This window comes from Branchiostoma lanceolatum, chromosome 12, assembly GCF_035083965.1.
Source record: "Branchiostoma lanceolatum isolate klBraLanc5 chromosome 12, klBraLanc5.hap2, whole genome shotgun sequence".
Classification (NCBI taxonomy): Eukaryota; Metazoa; Chordata; class Leptocardii; order Amphioxiformes; family Branchiostomatidae; genus Branchiostoma; species Branchiostoma lanceolatum.
The window spans coordinates 7,690,534-7,702,934 of NC_089733.1; the positions used below are offsets into that span (position 1 = coordinate 7,690,534).

The following is a 12,401-nucleotide window of genomic DNA, read 5'->3' on the forward strand; positions in this document are numbered from 1 at the left end:
TTCTTGTCAAATATCATCCAGTGTCTGTATTGAATTCGCTTCAGCTGAAAATAAAGATAATTTGAGTCAGATAGGGCACCGGATATGTAAATATTGTACGGCAACGATGTAAAAATGCCAAATCTTTTATCTTTAGATCATTTATTTTCAACTGTCCTTTGAACCATTTCAAAAGAATCAATGAATTAAAAGAAGTAATACAGCCGTTCCCTACCTTGCAGTTATATTTTTTATACATATCTAGTGTTATATAGAGGGATAGATAATGTTTTATATCCAAGTTCTTGCCCGAGGTAATTGCAACATGAAACAATGTATAGAAAGGGTTACTATACAGATAGTGCGAGTTAACAATGTTGACAAGTGGAATTGAACAAATGGCTATTCTAAGAACTACGAATTTGTAATGAGTGGGTTTTGAGAGGTTAACAGGGTTCTAGTTTTCTTTTCGTAAGTAAACGTTTGGATATTGTGGAAAGTTTTGGTGGCTTCTTTAAAAAGACTTTTCTTTCCTGATCATTGAAGGGGCAGTTTGAGATAAAATGTTTTTCGTCTTCCACCTCTATATATAATGTTGAATATTTTATCCAGTGGTTCCACTAGTATACTAATATCGTTTCATTGCAGCACCACTGTACATTTTCCTGTCAACGTAACGTTATGAATAATAATAAAAAGAGAATCTATAACACTATGAATTAATCTAATTTCAACTCAATTACGTACAAAAGGAAGACTGCCCTCCTCAAAACTTGTCCAAATAAACTAGCTGTTGTATTTGCATCGTGTTGAATCTGCGTAGAATTTCAGAATTGTTGTTTGAATACTTAGGGGCCAAGCCGAACACAAAAAAACTCACCTCTGTCATTCACATTACCGAAAACGCGATAGAGACGATAGCACTTCTTCTACGAAAATCTTCAGCCGCTATATAAGGAAAATGCACACGCTTGAATTTTAAGAACAGTCAGAATCGCGTAGAGGTTTTCTACGTGTGCATGTCTACGTGGCGTATATTGGAATGTTACAGTGCATACAGGGGTGATGGTAGTTTAAACCCCCAACAATTCACATCCCTTTCTGGTTGCCAAGGACCGTAAAAAAATAGGAGCTTTTTCGAGATGTGGCAAAAATCATTTCTGTTCCTTACTGTTGTCATAAATAAGTAGATGACAAGTAGCAACTTCAAAATCCCGTTGAAGAAAACCCCTCCCTGTCAGCTGTAATGGTTTGTCCCCGATAATTATGTTTACCTTCACAGAAGTAAACATATTGTTTTTTTGCTACGTTTCCTCTTCTTCTTCTTCTTCTTCCTCCTCTTCTTCTCCGCACAAATAAAAAAACATGAATATCTACAAAACTAGAGCTAAACGTCTTAGTGCTCGTGGTATGAAGGACATTGAATGTCTTTTGCTTTTGCTGAGCGTAGATTGGTGGTGTCTTCCCCTGCGGAAAGCTTAGATCCTACCTGTGCTGTCTATTAAAAAAAGACTCCAGATTGGGCCAAAAGCTTTAAGGAAAGGAAGGGTTTTCAGGGTTTTAAGTATGGACTATAGCCTGCCACTGCGCAACTCCACTGTGGTGTCTACCCTATAAAGTACACACAAAGAGTGTGTCCAATCGCGGAGAATCTGGAAAAAAAATTCAGCAATGATGTCGATGTAGTTTCCATGAAATTGCGTCTTCCTTGAATATAAACTCAATGATATGTTTCATCCTTCAAAAGGTTGCTAAGTGACAATTGATAAAAGTAGGGTATACACTGACCCAGTGGCAATTTTGCGGCTGATATTGATACCTTTATTTATGGTTTAACAGTAATAGACCACTTTCCAGTTACGGCGGCCATCTAGGTCTAGGTCAGAAGCAATAGGGTCAGGTCTGATCTAGGTCAGGTACTGCCTCGTTTTGGTGCATGACCCCGAGCTGACCTCTGGGAATTCAAAATGGCGGCCGTAACTGGAAAGAGGTCTATTATCGTGTTGTTGTTCTCACCACTGTATCGTACAATCAAAAATGGAGGTATTGTTTTGGGTGTGTCTGTCTGTGTGTATGTTTCTGTCTCCAAATATTTATGGTCAGCATAATTTCAGAAGGTCTGGATACATTTATAGTGATGACATTTGGTGATATTAGGTTCTGACAAGACAAATATCAATGTTGATTTTTGTACCCCTGACGGATTTTCCTAGTGGGAGATGGTATGTAATTTTTAGCCTCTACCAGGCTCCACTGGTCGCTGGAAAAATCTAGAAATTGGCCAAATAGACGGATAACATGCCAGAGAAGCTAGTCCACTATCGAAGGTACAGTTTTCGACGTACCTCCAGAGCCCACGTGGATGTGAAATGGTCCCTACCTCCGTAGCCGACTCCCTTAGCATACTATTCACTCTATTTGGCCAATTTCTACTATTTTTCCAGGCATTCGCCGGGCTTGGTAGAGGCTATGTAATTTTGGCACACTTTTGAAAGTTCGGCCAAAGAGGCTCAGTGGGCGCCACTCTACCGTCGGGTAAAGTGCACAACGTCGGGGCACGGTGAATATCGAACCGGGGACCTATTGCTTCTGAGACCAAAGCTCCAGCCGTTACGCCACTCCAACAGCTGGAAAGAGCAGAGCTTTTGTTACGGCAACATTGAACAAAGGTGTTTTGTAAAACGATAGATAATGCTGGCTGATTCAATATCAAAGATTGCTACAAATAGACCTCTTTCCAGTTACGGCGGCCATCTAGGTCTAGGTCAGAAGCAATAGGGTCAGGTCTGATCTAGGTCAGGTACTGCCTCGTTTTGGTGCATGACCCTGAGCTGACCTCTGGGAATTCAAAATGGCCGCCGTAACTGGAAAGAGGTCTATTCACCGTATACGTAGTTGACTACAGGTCGGTGTCCTGAAATCCCCTTTCTCTAGTGTAACCTTGTCCTAGTTTTCTTCTAACCGAGAGAGCGTTAAGAGACCACTTAAGTGTCGTGGGTTTCAAATGAAGAGCCGACAAGGAAACACTTCCGCTACGGCCCAGCACCTTGCGTGAAGAAGTGATCCACCTCACTCTCCATCGTGCTATCAATGACGCGTTACGGTTATTGTTGACGCGTTACGATTGATTTGTCTGTACACATGCAAGTAATTATCCAGAGTGCATCTAAGGTCACCCGTGGCAAGAGTTATCTAATTTTTTTATTAAAAATCTCACCTATCCATTGCCTCACAATCTATTTATCAGTATTCTTTCAATTCAACCTACTTGACGTATGGTATTGGTTATTATTGATTGTACACCAAAGTTGTGGAATTATACACACTCCAACGCATAATATGTAAAAATTGCCAAAAGTTTATGCTTAACTTCGTATGTGTTCAGATCGGTCATCAAGGTGTTTGTTAAATAGACCTTAGCCTCATTGTTATTAGATTTAAAAGGTGCGGACTTTAAGAGTTCGTTGTAAACTTTGTGGCGACATAAAAGGGATAGCACAAGCATGTTTTGGGGGAGGTGCTTGTGACAAATCCCGTATCTTAAAAAGAAAAAGTGATAATTTTATCAGTTTCTTAACAAAGAAATTTATCATTCTTGAAAGTATATAAAAAGCCGATTACCATTAGAATAAGGCCACTAAGGATATCAACGTTGCATAGAGCATAATCAGGATATGTGTATACTAAAGAGATTCGATGTTGAAGAGCCTTGAAGTTGGTAGACTAAAAAAATAATGACACCTTCTAGTTGTCTTGACTTACGAGCTTCACGCCAATTGGCTCCTCAACAGTAGTGATCTACTTAAACATTCAATCGCTTAGAAAGAGATTGTTCTTGGTCAAGTGACTCTTAGTTCCTTGTCAAAGATTTTACAAGTACCTTAAGAGAGTTAAGACCCTCCTTTGAGTACCTTAACCTTGGCATACTTTCCTGTACCTAAGTGAGCGTGTGTGGTAGGAGGTTGCCGTCTTACAAAACTTTCTCTTGTTTTTGAAAATGACCAGCTTTCTGGCCTATTTATTTGTTAGGATGACTATCTATTTTTTTACCTTAAGATCGCAACCATTCACTGGTCTTAATGTTGAGAACACAGCCACTTAACAGAAGGTTCCTGCACTCCTAAGACCCTTATACATTTATCTTCAAATATCGAGAAATACCTGGCTTCATGCCTTTAACATAACATAATTTCAAAACTTTGGACAGTTTCACATTTTTAGGAGTGAGATGGCTTATTCAGTGCACGATACCATCTTTATTCTAATAGAGAGGTGGCCACCACAACAAAAAAAGAACACAACAATGTATATGTTGCTACTCTGTTGATTTTTATTTCTTTACACACCAATCAAGATTTTAAAACTGACGAAGGGACAACCATCGTCGCTAAACAAAAAGATGATTTTCAGCAAGAATATGCTTCAAAAATGCGCCTTGGCGCTTAACGTAAGACGAGTTTTGTACTTTTGCAATCGCCGTTTCTTCTTCAGCGATGTCTATGGTTTGGTCTGGCTTAGCCTGTGAAAAGAAATCAGAATGTTTAAGTCACAGCTATCTATAAGATAATGATAAATGGGTGATTGGTAGGTCATGTTGATTTGGTTATATGTATGACATCATCGATCTGGAAATCCTCCAGAAACTGATGCGAGCGTGCGAAAAAAAAAAATTGGCAAAAAAAGTTGCCTTCATTATGAAATCTTCGTGGATGAACAAAACTTAGCAAAAAGAGTATGGTAAACCGGGTAATATATTTTTCATGTCTAGCCTGATCTGTTCTTTCACATCTTCTTCTTTGACTTCGGAATTGACTTTGGCATGCTATGATATTAGTATCCGTTTTAAATTTTTTTTCTTGGGGGGGAGGGATTTACATCATATAGAAAGTTTATTGCAAATTCCTGCCCGTAGGCTAATTGCAAGTACATGTACATGTACATGTACATGTAACACGGAGTGGACGGACAGACAATGATGAACAATATAACATATGACTACTCTAGTCTTAGCTACTGACACTAAGTTCTAACTTATTGGGTCCGGCTTCTTTTTCCGAGACAGTGGAAGACGAATGATCCCATTTTTTCTGTTACGTGTGTTTTGTTTTATGTTAAGAGGAGAGTAGTTTTCTTTTCGTCTGAAAACGTGGAGAAATTAGGACGGAAAATGGTGGCTTCTTTTCTCATTTTGCAGCTTCTTTGTATGACTAACGGATGAAAATTGATGCGAGCGTGGATGTCATCCATATAGTCAAATCAACATGGCCTTATTAATTTGCAACCATTGCCAACAAATGTACATTTCTGTTGTTTTTAAATGAGTGAATATTTTCCTTACCGCATTAGCGACCATGGTTCCAGTTTTCCCCTGCATCATGCATTGCCTGGTACTCGTCACAGTCGAACACCCCCCTCATCCCGGTCTGTCCGTATAGCTCGCCGGTCTCTGTATTGACGCAGTAGCACAACCCTTCCGAATCGCACTGCAGTTTACTAAAGGATCCATCCGCCTCGCACTCTTTGATGAAACCTCCTGGCAACATCGTAGGATTGTCGGAGTCCCTCTGTTTCTCACAGGGCGTGCGCTCATCTAAAAGGAGATTGAAACAATATATCTTAATAAAACGTATGTGCAAGGTATTAATTCAAGCTCTAGGTTTATACTGATGACATAACCTCGTTTAATCTGAGGCGTTCCTTTTTTTTTATAGAAATAGATTCTACATCTATTTGTTGAATTTTTTACTTTTTCTGATTCATCTTTTTGAAACTCTTCAGTGATGTACTGCTTTCTGGTAGCAACACTATTTTATCAAGTATTGAAAAGTCTATTTTACTTCTTCAGTATAAAGATCATTGAAATGAAGAGATAAACAAAGCTCACCTTGGTCTGCCTCTGCGTGAACCATAGCCAAGTACGCGTCACAGTCGATCGGCCCCCGCCTACCGGGTGGGTACGGCACACCGGTCTCTGTGTTGACGCAATAGCACAGCCCTTCGGAGTCGCACTGCGTTCTAGCGAAAGATCCATCCGCCTCGCACTCTTTGATGAAACCTCCTGGCAACATCGTAGGATTGTCTGAGTCCATCTGTTTCTCACACGGGGTGAGTTCGTCTGCAAGAAATTTCAGATATTGTTTTAGACATACGGTAGCTTTAGAAACAACTATAGAGACGTTGAGATCCGTTCGATAAGTGTCTCTGAGTCTCTCTCACTCCCACTCAGGTCCGCAAGCTCCCAACGGGGCGTAGCGCCTCGACATACAGTACTCCATGTGGATTTATGAGTGACTCACATTTTATCTATATACGATCGAGACACATCTTTCTGAGACGAATAAGATTTTGAGGGGTGTTTATACATGTATATGTACAACAACATATGATCTTACCTTGGTCTGTCTCTGCGTGAACCGAAGCCTCGTACTCGTCACAATCAATCTGACTGCTCATGCCGGTCTGTCCGTACAGCTCGCCGGTCTCTGAGTTGACGCAGTACCACAACCCTGCCGAGTCACGCTGCTCTTTACGGAAAGATCCATCCGCCTCGCACACTTTGATGAAACCGCCGGGCAACATGGCAGGATTATCGGAGTTCCTCTGTTCTTCACACGGGGTGAGTTCGTCTGCAAGAAGTTTCAGATATTGTTTTAGACATACGGTAGCTTTAGAAACAATTATACAGACGTTGAGATCCGTTCGATAAGTGTGGTGGGTTCTTTATTTTGTTGTTTCATCTCTTTTAGTCTCAGAGTCTCTCTCACTCAAGTCCGCAAGCTCCCAATGGGGCGTAACGCCTCGACATAAAGTTCTCCATGTGCATTTATGAGTGACTCACTTTTTATCTACGAGATATAATAATATATAAAGGGCTTTTAATCATTGCACACCTTGCAGCCTGGGGGCTGAATTACATAATCATTACAAATTACACAAGATAAAATACTTAAATATAAAATCACAAATATGGCTATATTAAAAGGTTGTGTGCCGGGATACATCTGAGACGAATAAAATTTTGAGGGGTGTTGATACATGTATATGTGCAACAGCATTTGATCTTACCTTGGTCTGTCTCTGCGTGAACCGCAGCCTCGTACTCGACACAGTCGATCTGACTCCTCATGCCGGTCTGTCCGTACAGCTCGCCGGTCTCTGAGTTGACGCAGTACCACAACCCTGCCGAGTCACGCTGCTCTTTACGGAAAGATCCATCCGCCTCGCACTCTTTGATGAAACCGCCGGGCAACATCGCAGGATTATCGGAGTTCCTCTGTTCTTCACACGGGGTGAGTTCGTCTGCAAGAAGTTTCAGATATTGTTTTAGACATACGGTAGCTTTAGAAACAATTATACAGACGTTGAGATCCGTTCGATAAGTGTGGTGGGTTCTTTATTTTGTTGTTTCATCTCTTTTAGTCTCAGAGTCTCTCTCACTCAAGTCCGCAAGCTCCCAATGGGGCGTAGCGCCTCGACATAAAGTTCTCCATGTGCATTTATGAGTGACTCACTTTTTATCTACGAGATATAATAATATATAAAGGGCTTTTATTCATTGCACACCTTGCAGCCTGGGGGCTGAATTACAAATTACACAAGATAAAATACTTAAAGATTAAAAATCACACATATGGCTTCATTAAAAGGTTGTGTGCCGGGATACATCTGAGACGATTAAGATTTTGAGGGGTGTTGATACATGTACTGATATGTACAACAACATATGATCTTACTCTGGTCTGTCTCTGCGTGGACCGCAGCCTCGTACTCGACACAGTCGATCTGACTCCTCATCCCGGTCTGTCCGTACAGCTCGCCGGTCTCTGAGTTGACGCAGTACCACAACCCTGCCGAGTCACGCTGCTCTTTACGGAAAGATCCATCCGCCTCGCACTCTTTGATGAAGCCTCCGGGTAACATCGCAGGATCCAAGGAGAACTTCTGTTTCTCACAAGGAGTGGCCCTGGCTACTGGAAAACCAAAGCCTGAACATTAATATTTACGAGGTAGCCATCACATTGGAACGCACGTACGTATACAAGCATATTTACACATTAGCATGCGGTACAATCAAGTACTTGTTATGTCATTGATATCAATCTATATTTCCTAGTCAACTGCCGTTCCCTTATTCTATTCCGTTCACTACTTCCATTGGCATATATACTAGTAGCTTTAATTTTATGTTGGCAACATTGTCACTATCGTCAACGTTTCTGGTACTGAATCAGGCTATTTGAATTTGTACATTTTCTGATCATTGTATCATTGATTTTTTTACGGGAAATGGCTTCGACCTGTTCCAATGTCTTTTAAATCTAGCCCACTTTATTACATGCGTTTTTCCCGAATATGTTGAAGATAATAGAAAAATACATTTTTATATTATATTTATATCATGAATCCGTTATTACTCTCCCTTCCTACGTTGTTCTGTAGCAACATCATAATGTCATTGAAAGCAATCGTAATGTTTAAACTAGAAAACGATATGCCAAGTTACACACCAATGCGACAACGGGATCGTCAGTTCTAGCTGCGAACGTGCAAACAACATCATTTCTAATACTCCATGCAGAAGGTCACCCTCCTTCCCGGAGTAATAAAAGATAGAAGCATTAAAGCTCTTACCATGGACTGCAGGTGCATCGTTCCTAGCCTCGTATTCGTCACAATCGATCTGACTACTCATGCCGGTCTGTCCGTACAGCTCGCCGGTCTCTGAGTTGACGCAGTACCACAACCCTGCCGAGTCACGCTGCTCTTTACGGAAAGATCCATCCGCCTCGCACTCTTTGATGAAACCGCCGGGTAACATCGCAGGATTCAGGGAGTACATCTGCTTCTCACAGGGCGTACGCGTGTCTGAAATTTGAGAAAAAAGTATAGTCTACCGGAAAAAGTATGAAATCTTTGAAGGGTTGGGAAAACGTACACTTTTGTCATAATGACTTAGATTTTGTCGTTGTAGGACACATGTTTATATTACGTTGCATGTTCCATGCGATCCGTATAAGGTGGTTAGTTAAAAGTCCATCCCACCAGAAGATGCATAGGGCGGCGCTCACACACCATTTCAATACCCCTCGGGCCACACAACTTTGTGCAATCACTACAGCAGGGAGCTAGTCCACTGGTAATGGTGTGTACTCAACTACCATACTCAAAAGCTTATCTTTTCAAATGCTAAGTGCCAAGCAGAAAAAGTAGTTTTCATCAAGTCTCTGATTTCATTCGGTCGGGGATAGAATTCACGACCTACCAAAAAAAGTCGAACACTCTACTCGTCTCGTTGGTATATGCCATCCGTATAGCTCATATTTTGATTTCAGTACAGATAGACTTCAATACAAATATCACCTTCTCTCAGTATGTAATAGTTGCCGCAGCTACGCGGTTGCCCTCTAGTCTTGGTCTCCTTGAAGATCACCCCGGTGTCGGGGTGTGCGCAGTAGCAGAACCGCCTGGATCCCCCGCACTGCACGGTACTGTATGACCCGTCCGCCTCGCACTGCTTCACGAAGGTGTTCATTGGGAAGACACCGTCGGCTGGCCCGTCGGCTTGCTCCTTCTCACAGCGAGTCATAAGACCTGGTGAGAAAAAATGTACAAGTCTGTTTTTGTTTGCATGTTAGTTCACCAGGTAAACCGTCTCGTGTGGCGTCGTGTGGCGTAACGGCAGGGTTTTCGGCCCAGAATCCAAGGGTCCCGGGTTCGAATCCCCTGACGCCACTGATCTTGTGCCCTTGGGAAAAAGGCACTTACACGACTTTCCCCACTCCAGCCAAGTGTAAAAACGGCTACATATGTGTGCGGGTCACGACATCAGCAATAGCTGCCTGTGTCCCATGTGTATTCCACCGTTGGAATTCCAATAAAATAAAAGATAAAATAAACAAAAGTAAACCGTCTCATGGCGTAACACACCAGGTTTGAACTGTAGAATACAAGCTGCATATCCGAACAGATTTATTTGATCCACTCACACCGGGAAGGACCGCTACTCTTTTGGATAAGTGTGGTGGGTTCTTTTATGTGCTCGAGATGTAGCTCTCCTCAAACAAAGGATCTTCATTCAGCGATCGATACGGTTGCTAGCAAAATTCTGTACTTCTAGACGTTGTTAATGACCCTATTAGTGCCGAAAAAACATAAAGATATACATTTTTACTGTCTGAAAGATACAAAGAAAGACTTAAACAAATTAGGAACGGGATATCTAGCAGTGTCTTCTACGTATGTCGTGTCCTTTAATAGTCTAACATAATCTACATAAAGTAGATAAGTGCAACAGGAGTCGCACCCAAATAGGTGCAAGTAAATTAAGCAAGTTACCACGAAATACCCCTACTTTTACACACTCACGGATGAACAAAAAGCTACCTTTCTCTTGAAATCATAGAACCCACAAATACTAGAAAAAGTGGGACTTTTCGTCTTCCACTGCCTCCAAAAAAGAAGTCAAACCCAGCTAGTTTAGATATAGCCAACAATTGTATTTAGTACCAGTAGCCTATTGTTACAACGAAGTCAGACACAGTTTACTGACGCATGTATGTGTTTCCCTATATGTTTGTACCATGTGCAATTAGCCCACGGGCATGAACTTGCAATAAACTTTTATCTATTAATATAAAACATGCTTACGTCCTGCAGGCTTGCTAGGCCAGCAGCCCTCCACAACAAGTTGTGGCACCACGCATACCAACAGTAGAACGAGAGCACGGTGCACTGCCATCTTTCTGGACCAAGACTCAGATCTGTTCTGCCCCACACAGCGACTACTTGTATATAAACGTTTTACGTGTCACGCCTCAATATTAGCACTCCTGCTCACTTCACTGGATTTCTATAGCATAAATGCCTTTGTGCAAACATCCTTCACTCCACAGTTCACGGTAGACACATTTCTTGAAAGGCTCAAGGTTTGACACGAATGTTCGTTTAGTGGTAGCTGCTTGACCTCTTAATGAGCCTTGAAGGCTGAGTCCTTGTGTCTTATAAAAGTACTCAGAAGAGGCGAAGTTGAAACACTTATGAAATAAGTGTACGCACGCGCAGAAATTCCTGCATATCACGGACTGACCGGTCACACTGGGAGAATCTTTTGAGAAGAATAGTCTAGAACAGACCACGTCTAAGGCTAACTTTTCAGAGTCTATATTTACCCCCCCCCCCTCCATCTAGGTACACTGTTTACTCCATACACTTTTAAGCTTACGTCATTTATTGTATACATTTGTAAAGTTCAATACAGTGCACAAAGGAGTCCTAAACTCCAGAAGGCGGTGTTATTTTCCACTAGATTATGAATCAATTGATACATAATCAGCCGACTTTTTACAGAATTCTGCTTGTGGTTGATTTTACAAGGTGTTTTTTTTAACAATATGATACAATATGATTAAACCCGTACAGACCCTACCCATGTATTCCCTATGCGCAAACATACATCATTAATCCTGGATATTTTCGGCATAAATGAGGGTGGTTAAGCACAAAAAGAAGGCCAATTGTGAATAAGATATAAAAGAACACATAGCAAGAGTTTTTCTTAACCACCCTGACATTCTTTTTATAATCTGACTTTTGTCAGGCCTTGTCAGACAAACTGTATTAGGCCATAGGCTGAGGTTGTTTAATTTGATTAATCAGAAAATAGAGGGTCACCTGGGGAATTCGGCAGAATACTGAATGCTTTTTGATGCGCACGGTACTAGTGGGTACTTTATCGTATACTGTAAAAAATATCCATTTTTACTTCCTAAAATTATCATCTATTGGAAAATAACTCCCCCCCCCTCTGGAGTTTAGGACTCCTTTAAAGCTCTAGCAACGCCTTGTCGTATTTTTTGTCTATAGAATGCAATGTAAGGTTTTCTCAATGGTTTGATGCGTGTATTTAAGAAGCAAACACATGTTTTATAGTGTATGTGATGCCGTAAAGGTAGTTGACTGGCAATCAACTATGTCTTGCCATTTTGGGCATGGCATGGTGTTGTGTAATGAAGTCTATCCTTCTTCTTTCACCGCCTCTTACCTCCTCAGCCGAGGTCAGGTACCCATTCTTACACCTGGGTTGAGTGAGAAATGTTGTGATCCGTGGCTTTCCGAAGGACTTTACATCCAGTTTAACACCCAGTCATCGGCGTCAAGGGTTTGTCTGAAACTATGTTAGCCTCGAACAATCTTCACACTTTAGTATTCTTGGGTATCTAGTCAAAGGTAGAGATCAGATACAATTTGTCTCAATTACAGCAACTATAGACTTACTTGTCTCAACTGTAGTCTGATGTTACATTTCAATCTATGCCCCATAGTATTTTCAAATCTTTGAAAAATATTGAGGAAAATAGCTGCATCATTTTATCTTGTCAGACAAAAGGCACCAAACGATAGATTTCTATGAACTTTATTGCCCT

General features: G+C 41.2%; 1 protein-coding gene across 1 annotated transcript; it reads right to left on the bottom strand.

Annotated features, from left to right (window-relative positions):
* Window positions 1-5,295: 5,295 nt before the first annotated feature.
* On the bottom strand, window positions 5,296-10,717 carry LOC136445701 (thyroglobulin-like). The gene is made up of 7 exons (XM_066443835.1): window positions 10,627-10,717; window positions 9,340-9,570; window positions 8,611-8,844; window positions 7,713-7,949; window positions 7,045-7,278; window positions 5,864-6,094; window positions 5,296-5,569 (listed from the first exon to the last, which is right to left on the bottom strand). The coding sequence occupies exons 1-7, from the start codon at window positions 10,715-10,717 to the stop codon at window positions 5,322-5,324; spliced, it is 1,506 nt and encodes a 501-aa protein (XP_066299932.1). The 3' UTR covers window positions 5,296-5,321.
* Between the last annotated feature and the right edge of the window lie 1,684 nt (window positions 10,718-12,401).